This window comes from Medicago sativa, chromosome 7, assembly GCF_051527215.1.
Source record: "Medicago sativa cultivar Bolivia chromosome 7, Bolivia_mono, whole genome shotgun sequence".
In the NCBI taxonomy this organism is placed as follows: domain Eukaryota; kingdom Viridiplantae; phylum Streptophyta; class Magnoliopsida; order Fabales; family Fabaceae; genus Medicago; species Medicago sativa.
Genome location: NC_140755.1, coordinates 102,909,534 through 102,928,928, shown reverse-complemented (window position 1 = coordinate 102,928,928; position 19,395 = coordinate 102,909,534). Strand labels below are relative to the sequence as shown.

General features: G+C 31.5%; 3 protein-coding genes across 3 annotated transcripts; all 3 read right to left on the bottom strand.

The window, feature by feature from the left end:
- Positions 1-1,877: 1,877 nt before the first annotated feature.
- LOC146911529 (light-inducible protein CPRF2-like) lies at positions 1,878-5,667 on the bottom strand. The gene is made up of 6 exons (XM_085729526.1): positions 5,395-5,667; positions 3,495-3,567; positions 3,175-3,364; positions 3,029-3,104; positions 2,835-2,960; positions 1,878-2,511 (listed from the first exon to the last, which is right to left on the bottom strand). The coding sequence occupies exons 1-6, from the start codon at positions 5,665-5,667 to the stop codon at positions 2,113-2,115; spliced, it is 1,137 nt and encodes a 378-aa protein (XP_085585652.1). The 3' UTR covers positions 1,878-2,112.
- Positions 5,668-9,680: 4,013 nt separating this feature from the next.
- LOC146911528 (uncharacterized) lies at positions 9,681-10,028 on the bottom strand. Its single transcript, XM_085729525.1, has one exon. The coding sequence runs from the start codon at positions 10,026-10,028 to the stop codon at positions 9,681-9,683; it is 348 nt and encodes a 115-aa protein (XP_085585651.1).
- Positions 10,029-12,306: 2,278 nt separating this feature from the next.
- Positions 12,307-15,593, bottom strand: LOC146911527 (light-inducible protein CPRF2-like). The gene is made up of 6 exons (XM_085730157.1): positions 15,170-15,593; positions 14,322-14,406; positions 13,986-14,181; positions 13,550-13,625; positions 13,310-13,435; positions 12,307-12,955 (listed from the first exon to the last, which is right to left on the bottom strand). Exons 1-6 carry the CDS (start codon positions 15,485-15,487, stop codon positions 12,581-12,583), a joined length of 1,176 nt encoding a protein of 391 aa, XP_085586283.1. The 5' UTR covers positions 15,488-15,593; the 3' UTR covers positions 12,307-12,580.
- Between the last annotated feature and the right edge of the window lie 3,802 nt (positions 15,594-19,395).

Sequence of the window (19,395 nt, the reverse complement as noted above, 5' to 3'; positions counted from 1 at the left end):
TTTAAATGGTATCTCAACTTGGAGATTTCAAAATAATATCTCAAAGAGATATTTTAAATAATATCCGAACTTGGAGATATTTTAAATACAAACTTATAGAGATATCTTAAATACAAGAGATGAAAGATATTGAAGTTTGCTTTGTTGTGATTGTTGAAGAGCTTTATGAATACTTCTTTGAATATTCACGTGAGAGAGAGAGAGAGAATTGAATTCTTTGTGTGTAAACTCTTGCCAACTACCATTGAGGTATGCTTGTATTTATAGAGGCTTGTGTCTTTGAAGCTCACTTGAAATGTACATGAACATACAACTGTTAGCTTGTACGTAAAAAACAACCCATGTGCTCTTGCTTTTGTTGCTTGAGGCGCAAGTGTTGCAAAAAATGTGTTATTCCAAGTGAAGAATGTTCTGAAGAACATTCTCTTCTTTCTTAGCCTTTTGAGACAGCCCACATGAGGTTGTAATACAGCCTGTGTTGAGTTGTAAATGGATGTGATAGAATGAAATCATCCTTATCCATTTGTAGTTTCACCAGAATGTTCTCAAGAACATTCTTTCTTTGTAAAACAATTTTTTCTTCTTTCTTTAGGGCACGTGCTTTTATAATTCCTTTTTAAATGCAAAGGCCTTTATGTAATCATATGATATTCTTTCCATTTATGTCATATGTCCAAAGTATATTCTTTTGGTGAGACATAGAGAATATTTTGCTTCTTGAATTTGTTCCAAAAAGTCCAATTATGTCCTTTTGCTTATTTGCTTTGATAATGATGTTTTTAACTTGTCTTGTGAGCAAAGAACCTTCTTCTTATATTAAGAACATTCTCATGAAACATTTTTCACAAAATTCATTAGTAGATAACAAGTTAAAAAACAAGTATAAAATGTTTGTAATCTTTAAAACATCAAATAAGGATTTTGTCCTCAACACTTACTTCGTTCACTTAACTATACACCCCCCTAATAGGTCAATTGAGTACAAAAATATTAGATCTAGTACAAAAATATCTCAATTGAGTACCAAAATATACTATATTGAGTACAAAAATATATTATGTTATGTACCAAAATATGTTTCAGATTGTGCACCAAAATATATTAGATTGCATACCAAAATATTTCAAATTGTGTTCCAAAATATTTTAGACTAAGAAAATACTTTCTAATAAAATATATAAATATACCTAAAAAAAATATCTAAATATTTTTTTCTTAAAATCTTAAAATATAAATATTTTTTTTAGTGCTTACTTCGTTCACTCAATTATACACCCCTCTAATAGGTATAACCGTACTATATAAACACTACCAATGCGAGTGATCTATCCGATGTAGGACTTCCACTTTTTTCAATTCACACAACAAAAGTTCTATCTAATGTGAAAATTTGTGTTTAGTATTTTAACTCAATTTCCACACATGTTCCAATAAGAATTAAATAAACGAAGCAAACAATATCCAATTGAGCCCTGGTAGATATCGTGAGACTCCTTTCTTGAAATTCCCTGACATCTTACGTGTTTAATTTCTAAAAGAAAGAGAGAAGCATACAGTTCCGAATTTCATCGAAAACATGGGTGGTCATGGTTTAAGTAGCCAATAGGAATTAGTAGGTAGTCGCGGAGAAATACTTACTTGGTCACAATATCAAATGCATAGTGTTTAAGTGCTCACACAATGCATTTGTCTTCAAAATGTTTATTTTATTTCATCTTTTATTATTAGAAGAAATGTTTCTTTGTATGTGTGCATAAACACTATACACATGGTCTTGTGACTTCCTCATAGTTGCGTTATTAAGCATTTCCGTATCCAATTTGGATAAAACTGATTCAATAATAAGAACATAATATCTAAGTTACACATCAACCATTGATTAATCAAAGCCTTCTCAATCAATATTAAGAAACATAAAAACAATTTACCAAGTCAACAATATATGTTCCAAACATGCTTCTGAAAGAATGAGTTGCCACTAAGGCCTATTTGATTTGCTACCCTAATTCCTAGCTCATGAATTTTCCCAGTTAAACAAATTAACATGGTTCTTAACTTTCAAATAAGAAAAGTATTGTTTCAGAACAATGTGTTCATGAAAACATCATGTAATCAAATTGTTCTATCACTTGTCTTCTTCGGCATTGCATCACCACAAAAAGAATCCAGCTGATGATCAAAGCTATCCACCCGCGGCAGGGAATTTGTTCTTCCTATCTCGTTCCATCCTGCTGCAGTGTTCTTCTGCACACTTTCAACTGAAGAAATAATGCCTCCCAACCCATTATTGACTCCTCTCATATCATGACTGGACATTGGATTATTAAAAGTTGGTTGAAAAAAGAAATTATTTGGATCTTCTTGCACAGGTACATATGCATCAGCTGATAACTCAGAAGGACTTCCATCAAGTAATGGCATTCCCATTGATGTTGCCTCAGACATTGGCATTGCATTAAATGCCGGAATTGATCCAGTTAATCTTTTACATCTCTCTTTTGCCGCATTCACCTTCAAAATGAGCATGTCAGATGATTGTCAATACACATATATCAATTGAAAATGGATTCCTTCCAGTTGGAATATTGCTGCATTCACGCAGTCAGCGCATTGGTTGCTATTGGATTCAGATCGGACAGTTGACAAAATAAGCCTGATTTTGATTCTTCAAAGCACCGAGGATGAATCTTGAACATCCAATCTTAATCTAAGTAGTCACCCATGTGCTGACTGCGTATGCTTAACTAAGGCATTCCGGTTTGCATAGAGTATTGATCAAGTAGTAGATTTCTTTAACAAGTTTTACTAGTGAAGTAGTTAAAGCAAAGATTTACCTTCGCTTTTATTGTTTCAAAATTAGCGTTTAATATTCTGTTGTCAACAGCAGAATTGTCATATTTTTGACTCACATCTGATAAACGCTTCAACAATGAAGAATTATCACCTCTTAATGTAGAGACCTAATAAGATAGAATATCATGTCAGAGATCAGAGAAGAGACTTGGATTTAAAAAGCATGCATGCAGACCTGTGTTTCAAGCTTAGTATTTTCAGCTATCTTTCTATCTCTCGAGCGTTTAGCTGATTCCCTATTTTGGAGCATCCTGAAAGGCAATGTCATTAGGCATTAAGACCATGTTTGGATAAACAATTTAATTCCTAGAATATTGTTACCTCTTAACTCGTTTTGCATCAGGGTTATTGTCTCCAATATTCATATTAACCTCTCCCTGAGAAGCTTTCTCTTCCCCTGAGGATCCACTTGTCGTTGACCTGATTGTGACAACAGGTTTCAGTGGCATGTAGGGTGCCCCAGCAGCAACTATGATCATGTCCTTATTTTGTAATTCAGAAGGGCCACACTCTACAGATAAATAAATTACAAAAGACAGACAACTTTTGTAAATTTCCCATGCAAATGAGTTCTACTTCTTTCAATGTATCTTCCATGTTAAACTTCATAATTGCATACAAATTTGTTTAACAATTCAAACCTTTTACAGTAGGCTGAAGTCGAAGTTCTGAAGGACCAGATGTCTGTGGTCCAATATCAGAAGGATCAGATCCCTATTTCCATGAATATTAGAACAAGAAAACATTAGTACTGCATAGTATACCAAACTTTGAAGAATATAATTGAAATAAAAGTAAGCCAAAAATAAAATATGAGGCATGTACTACATATACTTGAAAAGCAGTAAATGGAGGATTTATATTCATATATACATTAACATGTAAAGAGTTTTTATCTTGTTGGTCAATAATATATAACCGTCACATCGTTATACATGTTTGACTTTTATAATAACTACATTTAAAGTCACACACATTAATGGTTGTGATGTGCTGATAGGGAAAAAATTAATGAAATGTTCCTTCCAAAGTCTAGCCATAAAGAGAAATTATATATGTGCTTCCATAATTCAAAACATATAGGAAAAAGAATTATATGTACTTCAATATTTGAAAGCATTTGAATTTCTTTTTGTCATTATACAAAACACCTATATATGAAAAAGAATGGGGAAGAATTTTCCATGATTAAGAAGCATTACTAGAAGGTTAATTAGTTAAAGGAGTCATAAGAACTATCAAATTTAAGATCTAAATAACCAAAAACTAGCATGATATGAAACAAAACAAGTTCAAGTTCAAGGAACAAATCTATCTTGATAATAAATAATAAGTTGGTTAGTTAAATTTAAAACATAATAATAAGTTGGTTAGTTAAATTTAAAACATATGATTCATTACGATTTTCTTTTTAAAGAAATTCATCAAAACTTATTAGTTACCGACACATCAACTAATATGTTATTTTTCTCCGCCATGAAGTGTTTATGATATACATTGTTAGTTAATTATCATCCTCAGATTTCTTAAACAATATTTTAAAAATTTTACCCAAGATGATTTATAATTAATTGACGGCCTAATAGTTTTTCTACTTAGGGAATAGAGCATATATTATATATTATAGGCTTAAATATGTTATTTGTCCCTGCAAATAGGGGTCGCTTAAAATTTCTTCCCTGCAATCGCTAATCCTTTTTTTTTGCCCCTGCAAAGTTTAATCAGTTAAAAATTCGTCCCTTGACCAAGTTAATGACTGCCACGTCATCAAATTAACAAAATGGCATGGGAATTGACGAAAATGCCCCTGACTTATTTTATTTTTTTGTTTTTTTTCCTTCAAAAAAAAAATTCAGTTTTTTCCCGAAAATTTTTCAGTTTTAATTTTAACAGTTTTTTTCCGAATTTTTTTTACTTTTAATTATTTTTTCAGATTTTTTTAATTTAAAAAAGAATTTTCAAAATTTTGAAAAAAAAAATTTTTTAAAGGAAAAAAAATTAGCCCAGGGGTATTTTCGTCAATTCCCATGCCATTATGGTAATTTTGATGACGTGGCAGTCATTAACTGGGTCAAGGGACGGATTTTTAACTGATTAAACTTTGCAGGGGCAAAAAAAAAAAGGATTAGCGATTGCAGGGACGAAATTTTAAGCGACCCCTATTTGCAGGGACGAATAACATATTTAAGCCTATATTATATATATTAAACTAAAATAGTTAGGTTATGTGTGTTGCGGATCCTCGGATGCAAGAGACCGTAATATGATAGTACTATCTCAATCGCAAGAGTAAAAAAAGCAACAGACTTGTGGTCTTGTGTTGGTCTTGTTTTAGTAAATCATTTGTTACAAAATATAGAGAAACTTGTCTTGTCTTATCTACCATAACCAACCCTACCTACCTTTATTCTCATAAAACCTGATTATCATACACATAAAATAATATAATAAACTAAATTTTATTAATTTAGGCTAAATCACGACAATTTTTTTTAATCAAAGTGGCTCTAAAGTTTCAGAATTAAAAAAAAAGATACATACCCAAGTCATAATAAAGGCGGTGCATTCAAGATCAAGTTTGGCCTTAAGAAGAGCCTGGTCATCATCTTTCTCTAAATCAATAATATTATTATTGATTTTGAGATTGTTATTAACAAAGGTGGAAGAAGTTAAAGGTGGAGAACAGAATTTTACAGTATTTGTCCCTTTATCAATTTCCTTTAGACACTGCAGAAAATCTAATTTTGAATCAATCCGATTCATCTTTGTTTCTCCTTCGTTCCTCGCATCCGACATCAACAAATATTGTTCCATTGATGACATTCTTTTCACCTTTCTTTCTCTCTATGCTTATGTTACAGGCAATTCTTTTGGAGCATAGACTACTAATATATAGTTAACTTGATTTTTGGGTAATTAATAATAATTAATTTCGGGTATTTAATAATGATTAATTTTGGATCGGAATAAAGATTTGATATTGTTTTACTTTTGTCTATTTGTATTGTAATTGTAAAACCGTGTGATCGTATATTTCTTAAACTGTATCTTTATTTTCAGAGGAGTATCTCTTAACTTTATCATTACCAATTTTTTTTTTTTTTTAAAGAATCATTACCACATAAATTGTAATCGTAATTGTGACATGGAAGCCTCATTCATTTTTTTTTTTTGGAATGACATGGAGTTTTTGTAACAAAATATATTTAGTATAAATATAGCTTTTGAAATATAGTGTTTTTTTTATGAAGAGGAGTTGATCGTATTTTTTTTTAAATATAGTTTATTTGTAACAAAATAGATTATATAGTTAGATTAAGATATTTATTTTCATGAATATAAAGTATATATTTAGTTTACAATTTTATTATAATTCAAATCAATATCTTTATCCTTAAAAAAAAAATCAAAAACTTTATTTCGTCAAAAAAAAAAAAATGACGTTTTCGGATGGAATAAAATTTGTCTGAAACTAAATCCTATCTTAAGATGAATTAGGAACAGATTTTAGATTTCGTACCAAATCCGTCTCTAATTTGTGCAACTTTGACATATCGTCTCAAATTTGTCTGAAATATTGAGACGACTTTCAGACATTATACGCAATATCATTTATTAATTTTGCTTCAGTGGGTTCCATCCTAAATTCGTCCCAATGTGATTTTTTTATAAAATATAAAAAAAAAACAAAAAGTTTTTGGTGCGGGACTGCATACCACCGGTTAAATTATTTTTGAGAATTGTTATATCTCCCGAATTCTAATTTCCCGAATTTATCCCGAGAGCAGATTAGCCAATCAAAACTCATGCTTTTCCACAATACAAGGACGTTAATTGTGTAGTGGGTAGTTCCATTTCAATTGCCCACAATTCACGGAACCCTCTTCTAATAATACAACAGCAAATATTTGTAAAAAAAAGAACAAAAACAGCACAAAAAGGCAACAAATCATTCGGGTTACTCTCGGGAAATAATGTCTCGTGAGATATAGCATTTTTCATTATTTTTTATATCGTACTCGTGGGTTTAACTCAGTTGATAGAGACAATATATAATATATGCAATATGCGGCGAAGTTCAAACTCCGGCCACCATAAAAAAATTTACTTTTTTTATATCAATAAAACACATATTACAAGAAACCCTAATTTATCTTGTGCGCTTCCTTCATTATCTCTCTCTCTAACATTTCGTTCTCCCTACCTCCATGTCCATTCTATCTCTATTTTCTTTTCGGCCATTGTAGGCCATATATGAAGAAAAGAAGCATAGATATTCTCCTCTCACCATCATCATCTTCCTTACTACCCGATTGTAATCGCAGACAAAGGTGTTTGGAAAAATGGGTATCTCGTGGGTTGTTCATTCTCCATTAACACTGTGTTTTGCTCTTTGTCTTGCACTCTCTATGCTTTGTCTTCGCCATAACTCATGATATGCAGTCAAGTTACCATTCAAGTATTATTTCGTTGGTCGATGAATTTTTTCCCTTAACTCCTTCAATCACTGGGTTAATTTCTCCCGTTATATTTTTTTTAGGCTTAATTAATGATTTGGTCCTTAATTATTTGTTGGTTACATTTTGGTCCCATAAGCTATTAACGTTACGTTTTGGTCCCTTGTTATCTTCCGTCAACCAAATAAATCTCCACCGTTAGAACCGTTAACTCTTGTTTAATATTAACCATTTGATTTTTTTTAGAAATTACAACCATTGGATGATGAGTGTCTACTAATTCTAACGGTGCACCATCAACACCTATCTTTTTTCACCTTTATTCATCTTCTTCCCTCTTCCTCTTCTTCATCTTCATATATTCATAACAAATTTCAAACATACCAACAAAAACAAAATCGAAAAATAAATTCTCATTATCATCAATAATAGCAGCAACACATCACAATTTCTTTAAATTGAGAAATTAATTTCTCCAAATTCTTATCATCATCATCAACAGATCAACAACAACAGCAACAATACATCACAATTTCTGCAAATTCAGAAGAAAAAAAACCAGAAAAATAAATAATTTCTCCAAATTCTCATAATCATAAAAAACACATCAACCACAACAGCAACAAAGCATCAATAACAACATCAGCAACACAGAATCAACAAAGTAGCAAACCAAAATCAACCCTTTTTGGTTTCATTTCACCATCATCATTGTCAATTAAAAAAAGAGAGAGAGAAGAAGAAATCAGGAACAGAGAGAGAGATCCAAATTCAACCCTTTTTTCTTCCTCTGTTCTCAAACAACAACAACAAATCCAGAAAAAACCATCTCCATCTTCACCTCTCAGAATAAAATACAAACTTTGTGCAAGAATTTTGGTATTCTTAAAATCAAGTTTTGATTTTGGATCTCAAACAAAAACGAAATTGAAAGTGTGGAGTTATAAGGGGTTTTGATTTTGGGAGTTTTTTGTGTGTTGTTGTTGCTGTTTGATTTTCGATTGAGGAGGGAACAAAAAGAAAAAAAGAGGACGAAGCAGAAGAGATAGAGAAGGGCGAAGGAAAAGAAGAAGGATGGTGTGGGGATGAAAAAGGGATCTAATTTTACTGTTGTTGTTTTAATTTTGGATCCAATTTTCTTTTTTAATTTAGTTTTCTGGGTATGTTTGAAATTTTATATAAATGTATAAAGATAAGGATGGAGATGATGAAGAAGAGAGGGATGTTGAAGTTTTCTGGGTATGTTTGATAGTGCACCGTTAGAATTAGTAGACACTCATCATCTAATGGTTGTAATTTCTAAAAAAAATCAAATGGTTAATATTAAACAAGAGTTAACGGTTCTAACGGTGGGGATTTATTTGATTGACGGAAGATAACTTAAGGGACCAAAACGTAACGTTAATAACTTATGAGACCAAAATGTAACAACAAATAACTTAAGGGGCCAAATCATTAATTAAGCTTTTTTTTTATAAATTATTTTGATTGTTTAAATTAGTTAAAAGAAATTATGGGTATGATGAAATTACAATTTGTTTTAACTGATTTTCCTCTTGTAATGACAATGGAATGGAGGAACGAATTTAACAACAATTCATTTTAAAGGTTGTATCAATTCATTTGTATAAATAATAATTTAAATTAGTCCAAAAAATACAGTAAAAATATTGTGCAAATATAATAATAAGTTGGTCCAAATCTGTATTTTTTTTTTAAAGATTGTCCAAATTTGAAATAAAAAATACCCAAAATAAAGGAAAATTGTTTAAGTTTGAAAATTTCCATTATAATAATAATAATATTTCAAATTTTGTTTGAAATTCATTTAAACAATATTGAATATGTTTGAAATTTGCCAGAAAAAAAAAATTGGGACGAAAATTGTGAGCCGGATTTCGGACAAAAGCTATTTCGTCTAAAATCAATTTTCCATCCAATGTTTGTCTAAAAGGTGTTTGAAATTCGTCTGAAATCTGTTCTAAAATCTTTCCGAACATGTCGATTTTCTAGTATTGATTCATTGAATACCGACAGTTTTTTTGTTGTCAAGTAGCATAGTGGCTAGACATTCACCTCTTAAAGGTGAATAAATGGGGTGTCGAGGGTTCATCTTTTAGTGAAGACAAAAGTGTTAAAACTTAAAACCATTAAAGCCATTGTTAGCCCTTAAATCATCTCTCTCAATCGCTGTTGAATCCTTCTCTCTTAGTCCGTGGTCGTTAATCTCTCAATTTTTTCACAGGTTTTTCCCATTTTATTTAAATTGTGCGGTTTTAGTTTTTTTGTTTTGTTACAAAGATAACAAAGGAACAAACAAACAAGAAAGAAAAAAACAGAAGGAAAAAAAAAAAAGAAGAAGCTAGCTAGCTATTCCCTGAGGAAGAAAGTGTCAGCGACATCATTTCTAAGAAGATTGGCGAGACCAGATGGGGTCGACTCATAAATAACAAGGCCATCATCAGAAGAAGCTTCAAGTTTAGCAAGAAAATCAACACATTGGTTCCCTTCTCTGAGAGTGTGACAAACCGTAATAGTACTTTGAAGAAACAAATCTTTTATGTCTTGGATAAGGACCGCATAAACATGGTATTTCTCCACGGGACCATTAATAAGATTAATGCAAACAAGAGAGTTGGAATAACAAACTAGCTCCGCATAACCCAAATTCTTGGCTATGATCACACCATGATAGATAGCTGAAAGCTCAGCCAACATGATATCATTTGAGTCTGGAATAAAACCTGAAAAACCTGAAAGAAACAACCCTGCATAGTTACGCAGGATTCCATTAAAGCTAGTTCGAATAGGAATACCATGACAACTACTATCCACATTTAGGATTGCACAAGAGGTGTTGTTGTTGTTCCATTTTATGTATCAGTCAATTGTAACAGTAGAAGCAGTAGAAGAAAAACTAGCTTTTATGACCTTTATCGAATTCTTTATGCTGCAAGTTAGGTGATGTAAAGACCAAGTTTCACCACCCAAACACATGAGATTCCGAAGACGCCAAGACCACCAAACACCTGCTGAGAAAGAGATAGGCTGGGACCCCTTAGTACCAGCTTTAAGCCAGGCGTGCGCATCAGGCGTGGAGAACAAAATCAGAATTGGTGAAACCCAAATGGTGCCAAATCACAAGAGAAAAGCTGCAATCATGGACACAATGGAGAAAAGTCTCGTCTTCGAGGCCGCAACGAGAACAAATAGCAGAAGGTGCTATATTTTTGTGGTTCAGCAGAGATAGAGTAGGAACCGCATTATGACAAGCCAACCAAAAAAGGAATGTATATATTTATATTTTTCAGGGAGCTGAAGCTTCCATATCCAAGACCAAGAGTGAGAAGGCAAATTAAGATCGTCTGGATCAACATTACTGAGAAGCCAGTTGTAACCACTTTTTGGAGAATAAGTGCCATTCTTTTGGTTGTTCCAAATGTAAGCGTCTTCCACGATTAGTGTGGATGTGATTTATGTGGTCAGAGGTCGTCTGAGATAGCTGGGTATAGAGAATATGCGTGTGAGGATCATTAGCCAAGAGAACATCTTTGACCGTAAGCTGAATGTCATGAATATCTATATAAGGGAGAGTGTTAAAAAATTATGTCAGCAATGCATGTGAATTCGATAAGAGAAATGATATTTGTACAACCATTTTATGACAACTTTTGAACAACTTTCTCTCTCGTACTCATATGATGTTGTTATCCTCTCTCTTCCTTTCACTCTCCATTGTTTTTAACCAATAAGAGCATCCACAATGGTAGTTCCTTAATATGGACTCCTTAAATGGATCACACGTTACACATCACTTATTTAAAATATTTTAATAAAAGTACTTCATTAAGGACTCAATGATTCCAATGAGAATACACTAATAAAGACCTTCCATTGGATATGCTCTAAGAAGAGAGAGAAACAAGGTTGTCACCAAAATTGTCATGAAATCGATGTACAAATATCAATACTTCTCATTCAATAATTACAAAAATATTTAATTCACATACATCATCAATGCAGTTTTTAAATCATAATTATATGGCACTAATCTATCAATATATAAGAACCTTAACCTCCTATAAAAATTATTTTTAATGTAAATTAGCTAAAACTTAATATTTGACATAGAGCCCGTTTGTTTGGGTTTTTTTTTCAAAAAAAATCTATTTTTTCAACTAAAAAATCACTTTAGATTTTTTGTTGTTGAAGTGTTTGTTTCAGATTTTTTGTTGTTGAAGTGTTTGTTTCAGATTTTTTTAAAAAACCATTTTGTCAAAAAAATCATTTTTAGCCTCAAAATGAAAATCTATTTCAAGTAGCTTTTCCAAAATCTATTTTTTTCTTAATGCAAGGAACTCAAGTGTAAGAGCTTCGAATCTTAAAAAATGATTTTTATGTTAGTAAACAAAAAGAAATAACTTTACATTTTAAAAAATCTCTAGATTCTTTTAACTCAAAATCTATTTTTTGTAAAGCTGAAACAAACGCACCCATAATTATTTTCTTTCAATTTTTTTTTTGACATAATTATATAAATAAAATAGTAGATTGTCACCTGTGGCACAAGTACACACTAATTAACTACACAAGTACACACTAATTAACTACACACTATTATTAAACTTTTTTTCTAATGAAGGTGAAATATACAATGGAGACTTATACTTAGAGACGAAGAGTGTAAGATCCAATTTTTCCACACAAAATTGCATGTTACATCAAATTTTGAATCATAAAGATTCATTGTTATGGTCTCTATCTTGATGACAATCCCAGATGATCCTTACTCCAACCAGATAAGTGATTTGAGACTTGAATGCATCCCATTGCTGTATGCACAATGCACTGCAATGCGACTAAGCGTGACAAGAACTAAAAATAAATGAAGCAAACAATATCCATTTTGGATAAAACTAATTTAGTGAGTACACCAATAAATACTCATTTCATTTGTCACCATCATATCTAATTAATCTAAGTTACACATCAGTCATGGATTAATTAAACATTCTCAATCAAGACTAATCAAGAAACATAAAAACAATTTACAAAGTCAACAATATATGTTCCAAACATGCTTCTGGGAGAATTTGTTTCTTTTAAGGCCTATTGGCTATCCTAATTCCTATCTCCAGGAATTTTCCCAGTTAAAAAAATTAGACTAGCTCAAAAGTCAACAAGAATAGGCCTAAACTTTCAAATAGCACAGAAAAGTACTGTTTCAGAACAATGTGTTCATGAAAACATCATGTAATTAAATTATTCTATCACTTGTCTTCTTCGGCACCACCACGAATTCGACTCTGAAGATGTTCCAAGCTAGCCACCCGTGGCAGGGAATTTGTTCGTCCTATCTTGTTCCCACCTGCTGCGGTGTTCTTCTGCACACTTTCAGCTGAAGAAATAATGCTTCCCGATCTATTATTGGCTCCTCTCATATCATGACTGGACATTAGATTATTAGATAAGGGTTGAAAAAAGTGATTATTTGGATCTTCTTGCACAGGCACAGATGCATCAGCTGATGACTCAGAAGGACTTCCATCAAATAATGACATTCCCATTGATGATACCTCAGACATTGCATTAAACACCGGGTTCGATCCAGTAAATCTTTTAACTGTCTCTTCAGCCATCTTCACCTTAAAAATGAGAACAATATAAAGGGAATAAATAAGCATGTCAGATCATTGCCAATACACATAAATCAATTGGAAATGGATTCCTTCTGGTTGGAATATGGCTGGATTCACGCAGTCAGGCAAGGGTTACTACTGGATTCAGATTGGACAGTTCACAAAATAAGAAGATTTTGATTCTTCTTGAAAATCCAAAGCACCACTGAGGTTGAATCTCAAGCATCCGATCTTAATCTAAGCAGTCACCGATGTACTGACTGTGTAAACTCAAGGCATTCAAATTGCAGAAAATCTTGATCCAAGTAGTAGGCTTCTATAACCAGTTTTACTAGTAAAGTAGTTAAAGCAACGATTTACCTTTGCTCTTAATGTTTCAACATCAGCTTTTAATATTCTGTTGTCAACAGCAGAATTGTTGAATTTTTGGGTCACATCTGTTAAACGCTTTAACAATGAAGAATTTTCACCTCTTAATTCAGAGACCTAATAAGATAGAATATTATATCAGATATCAGATTTGAACGACTAATTAAGATGGATATAGAGATCAGAGAAGAGAATGCAGAAGAAATGGATCTAAAAGACATGCATGCTGACCTGTGTTTCAAGCTCAGTTAAATGAGCTTGCTTTCTTCGTCTTGAGCGTCTAGCGGATTCCCTATTAGAGAGCATCCTGAAAGGCAATGTCATCAGGCATTAGACATTGTTTGTATAAAATACTTAATTCAGGGCTTATAGCATAAGCGCTTATTATACAATTGTTTATGCATAAGTTATTTCTATAATCAAGGATAAAATAAAATTCAACTGTTTATACATAATCTATAAGCTGTTTTTGTAAACTATAATAGAGATTTCACGGGAATAAGCTGAAAACAGCTTACAGACATGTGTTGTTTCCACGATCTCCCTCAAATAATTTCTCAAGTGTTTTTGTTAGTGCATAAACTCAAATTAGTCAATCTAAACAGGCATTAATTATACAATCGACTACTTAGACCAGAAGATTTCTTGTGCAAAACACATTCATTACCTTCTTACTCGTTTTGCATCAGTAGGGTTGTCTCCATTCATATTAATCTCTCCCTCAGCTTCCTCATCGTCTGATGATCCACTTGTTGTTGACTTGATTGTAACAGCAGGTTTCTTTGGCATGCAAGGAACCCCAACAGCAACTTTGATATCTTTATTTTGTAATTTAGATGGATCGTTTCCAGAAGGGCCGCATTCTACATATGAATAAAATACAAAAGACATAAATTTCCCTTAAAAAATTGTGATCTACTACCTTTCCTTCAATGTATTTACCATGTTTTCACATATGCAGACATGAACTTTATAAATACATACAAATGTGTATAAATCAAACCTTTCAAAGTAGCCAGAGGTCCAAGTTCAGAAGGATAAGATGGCTGTGATCCATTGTCAGGATCCTGAGATTTGACCAAAGATCCCTATTGCCATGAGTAGTAAAAGAAAACATTAGTATTTCATAGTAAATTCAATTTTAAAGAAGAGTATTTCATTTCATAGTAAATCCAACTTTGAAGAATCAAAACTAAATTAGTAAAATACTGCATAAATGATGAATCACAACTGATCAGAGTAACAACTAATTAACAAGCACTCCTTTGGGTTGATAATTGTTTGGACGAGTAATTTTTTGTCATTAAGCTTAGATGAAAACCTAGTGGAATGCATGAATCATGCCATTGGATGATGAATAATTCTACAATACAATGACTTGCAACTCAAACAAAAAAAATGAGACACTAGCACTTGTTCTAAGGTAGGAGAAGGAACATATATCAGCTTTAATTCTGTCAACATATATGGGAATTGACAAATTGAATGTTTATTATCGATGTGACTTTGGTAAAATCACGGCGAACCATCCCAATTTCGCAAATTAATCCGCTGTAATATCAAACATGCACAAAATCACGATGGCATCATGTTTTGTTAAAGCTTCAAAATATATATAGCTTTTGAATATTACGGTGGTTCACCGTGATTTTGACCGAATATCCAAACATACACGTAAAATTGTGTGCATATGTTAATCTTTTGGTTTGTTTAACCCATGAAAGCAGATTGCCACACACAAAAAAATATATAGTAAATTAAATTGTATCAGGGCAAAATCATAACAAAAAAAAAAAAAAAATGCATGGTTTTGTCAAAAGTATATATTCAAAAAGAGAAAGATATATATACCCTCGACTTAGCGACGGCGGCGCAAGCAAGATCAAGCTTGGTCTTGAGAAGAGCCTGATAATCCTCAGAATCAATACTATTATTGATTTTGAGATTGACATCAACGGTGGAAGAAGAAGTTGAAGTTGAAGTTGAAGATGAAGAAGGCTTTGCAGTAGCAGCTTCTGCTTCTTCAGCAGCTTGTTGTTCACGTAAAAACTTTTGGAAAGCCCATTCTGAATCACTCCGATTCATCTTTGTTGTATCTCCTCCCTTGCACGCTTTCGAAGTCAACCAATATTGCTCCGTTATTTCAGCAATTGATAACACTCTTTCCATTTTCTTGTCTCTCTCTCTCTCTCTCTCTCTTATGTTATATGCTGCTATTCTTTTCTGGCCAAGACACTACTACTACTAATATATTTTTTTTGAGGGATCTACTACTAATATATTGTTAGCTTGATTCTTGGGTATTTAAAGTAATAATTAGATATGGAGTCAAATTGAGATCTTTTATTGTCTTATCTATTTTAAGTTGAGAACTACAGGACACATCATCTTTCTACCCGTGTTTTATAGTTTAATGGTTAGAATTCACATATTTTAAATGCGGAGAAGCGGATTAGAGGTTTGAACCTGACCTGATTGAGACTGACCCCTGTATATAATATGTAATACTTGTCTTTTTTATCGATTAAAATTTATGTAAACGGTGTTAAAAAAGATAATATTTATGACATTTATTTCAAAGAATGACAAGGTGTTAAAAAAAGATAATATTTATGACATTTATTTCTTATTAACTTTATCAAGATAATATTTATGACATTTATTTCTTATTAACTTTATCATTACCACATAAATGCTAATTGGTTTTATTTTATTGTTAAATAAATTGTAATTGTGACATGGAATGACATGGCAGCCTCATCCACTTTTTGGTTGGTCTTTTCTTTTCTTTACCATGTTCATCCTTATCCATAATTTTCCATACTTTTTCAAACCAACTTGTTGTCGGGTAGGATCCATCGCTTTCATAAAACCAATTTGTAGGCTTTTTTTATTCCTATTCTTGGAATCAAATCTATCTGTACCATGTTTAAATCGTTTTTCCAAATTAGCCCCTACAAAACAAAAAAAAGTTTATCCAAATTATACTTTATTATTTAATATATTTATTTTAGCGGGTTTCTATAGTCGGTATGGTTGTCGCTTTGTAATTGGAAGTCCGACCCTCTAGTAAAAATAGTTCTTTACAAGAAAAAAGCGCAATAATTTTAAAAGTGGATAAAAATGTTTATAATGTTTGTTGTTAGAGCTTTGCTATTTTATAGCACAAGTATTAGCTAAAAATTACAAGAAGTGCTTTAGAAAAAATATGAAAAAAAAGTTATATTACATTTTTATTCGTGTGTGTGTGTGTGTGTGTGTGTGTGTGTGTATATATATATATATATATATATATATATATATATATATATAGTCCAACAGGTTGAAGAAAGTTAGATTGAATCGAAAAAGTTATATTACGTTTTCATTGAGGACACATATGGATCTCTAATCCATGATAAATTAGGCTCAAATTGAAGTCTGATCATGCTAATTAAAAAAATAATTAAAGGAGAAAAACATTAATCCTGGGAGTAGAACCCAAGTGGAACTCTATCGCCAGGTCATCTCTACAAATACAAACTTATTACCGCGTTAGTACTATATAGTCATTTTTTTACATGCATTATATATACCAGTTAAAAGACGGACACTCACGTGTTCATCTTTTCGCTCTTTTTATTGCGCTAACACGTGTATATTATGAACGATATTTTATATTAAATTTTGATTTTGATTAAAATTATAAGTGCAAATATCCATGATTTTCAAATTGTAACAAACCCAAAACCCCGTGTTTATATTTTTCAATAAAAACAATAATTTAACAAATATAATATGAATTCTTATCTTTTTTAACACCATCAACCATATAAGAATAATATAGAAAAATTTGTTCAAGGGTATAATTATGATTATAAAAAATCACTTAAAATCTCTATCCTCTTCATATATAATATTGATTATATTGTTTATGTTGTAGTGAGATATTTTCTAATTTAATGAGATTTAATTTTTTAATTAAAATCTAAAATAATATTATTAAAGAATAAGCCACTTAGATTGGTTGGTGATCTTGACTTGAGACCTTAGAATGTGAACAGTCTCATATTCGATTTTCTCTGATGTCGATTTCAGTGGTCTAGTCTATACAATATATTGAGATTTGCTTTGGCCTCTCCTACAAGTGGACGATAGGATTAGACCCTTCAGATTAAATCCGATCAATTTGGTCATTTAACTTATGGAAGTTAATGCAACTTGGTTTCTATCATATCCATCTATCGAGGAGCCAAGTTGTATTAATTGTCATAAGTTAGTGGGTTAAGTTGGATTAACTTAGCAAAGTTAAATGATCAAATTGATCTTTTAAAATAAGTTAAAAGACTAAATTAGTCGATTTTAAAGTTAAAGGGACCAAACTAAACTTTTAAAATAAGTTAATGGACGAAAGCAATATTTAAATCAATTAGTTTCAAGCTGAAAAATAAATAGTTACATGCATTTTATACACTTTGAGAGGGTCTATGCAAGCTTTTGTGACGAGCTTAAGTTATGTCTTCATCTCCTTTAACAAGAAGCAATCACCATCGACATTTAGTTGAACATAAAATAAGTTACTTATGTGTTATATTCACTGTTTTAAAAACTATGTCTAATATACTACCAAAAAAAAAAATGTTATATTCACTGTTTTAAAAACTATGTCTAATATACTACCAAAAAAAAAAACTATGTCTAATAGTTCCTAAAAAAAAAAACTATGTCTAATAGGTCAATTCAATTCATTGAACCTAGAATTATCAAAATTCAAAAAGGACCATCATACCTGTTTATTTAAAGCCTGAACATAATAGAAGCGGGAAATTTTAGCATATACTTCTACAAATATACCTTTCCTTCACCCATATATTCTTTATGCAATGTCAATTTTACCCTCGTATATATATACTAAAATCATTTTCATTCTTTCACTTTTTAAATATTTTTTCTTTCGGAAAACTTGTAAAAACATTTCCAATTTGATTTGATATTTGTTTGCAGAAAACTTTGAAAAATATTTCAGGTTTGTTAAAGAGTTCATGTCTATACTTTTCTTCATCTCTTTTGTTTCATATTCTATTAGCTTTACCTTTCAAGATTTCCATTTGCATCTTATTCTTCTCTTGAATTCATCGCTGCAACAATGCTATCTATCTTAACAAACAACACTTTTAAACAAATTTCAATCAATTAACATCATTCAATTGCCATCGTTGGTTTCCGGGCAACTTCAATAACAAAATACCGCCTTCAGTTTCATGCTCAGATCTATTAAACCATCTGACCCTGCCAACTCAGTAACCGGAAGAGATATGCAGCATGTATGCCTTCAATTTCATCGCCATTTAATCTCATACAGTCGCCGCCTTTGTTCATTTTCGAATTCCTTGTTTTCTTAACTCTGATTTCTCACTCAAATATCAATTGCAAACCTCATTATCACCATTCAATTTGATTCATATACTTTGCATTAATGTTATGTCCAAAGAGTTATGCATAACAACGTTACGTTGTCATGAATGTTGTGTTTACAAAGATTAATTTTACCATCTAAAAAGATCTAGCAGTGCAGCTTGTTGTCCCTCCTATTCATTTCATGTGTAAGTAATTTCAATAGTAAATAAAAATATATATATTTTCAGAAGGAAAAAAAATTCTAATTATATATTAAGTTTTGGATTTTTAATGTTGTGATTTTTGTGTGTATTTAGAAAGTGTTGGAATCAATTGATCTTATAAAGTTTTAGCATGAAAACAATTTCCAGAAATCATTACAACTTTGAAATGGGTAGAATTGGTATTTTCATTATTTGTTAGGGTGGAGGTATAATTGTTGGGGTGTGGGATAAAATTTTCCTAAAAACGACATATGACCGTGTTGAAAAGCCTTATTAAAATTTTAAAACACAGTTCAAACCCGACTTGTTACATACTACAGGCTATCATGCCAGCTTGTAAGCCTGACATACACTTTTTTTTGGGAAAATTACACTAACCTCCCTTAAGTTTTCTTTAAATGACAAAGACACCCCCTCTAGTTTTAAAATAGACACTAACCTCCCTTAAGTTTTTATTAAATAGATTGATTCCTCCCT

Excerpts from the sequence above, each read along its gene's own strand:
- LOC146911529 (XM_085729526.1), bottom strand. The coding sequence starts at position 5,667 with ATGGAACAATATTTGTTGATGTCGGATGCGAGGAACGAAGGAGAAACA. Across the intron at positions 3,568-5,394 it reads CCGCCTTTATTATGACTTGG|GGATCTGATCCTTCTGATAT; the intron begins GTATGTATCTTT and ends TCATGGAAATAG. Across the intron at positions 3,365-3,494 it reads ACTTCAGCCTACTGTAAAAG|AGTGTGGCCCTTCTGAATTA; the intron begins GTTTGAATTGTT and ends ATTTATCTGTAG.
- LOC146911528 (XM_085729525.1), bottom strand. The coding sequence starts at position 10,028 with ATGTTGGCTGAGCTTTCAGCTATCTATCATGGTGTGATCATAGCCAAG.
- LOC146911527 (XM_085730157.1), bottom strand. The coding sequence starts at position 15,487 with ATGGAAAGAGTGTTATCAATTGCTGAAATAACGGAGCAATATTGGTTG. Across the intron at positions 14,407-15,169 it reads CCGCCGTCGCTAAGTCGAGG|GGATCTTTGGTCAAATCTCA; the intron begins GTATATATATCT and ends TCATGGCAATAG. Across the intron at positions 14,182-14,321 it reads ACCTCTGGCTACTTTGAAAG|AATGCGGCCCTTCTGGAAAC; the intron begins GTTTGATTTATA and ends ATTCATATGTAG.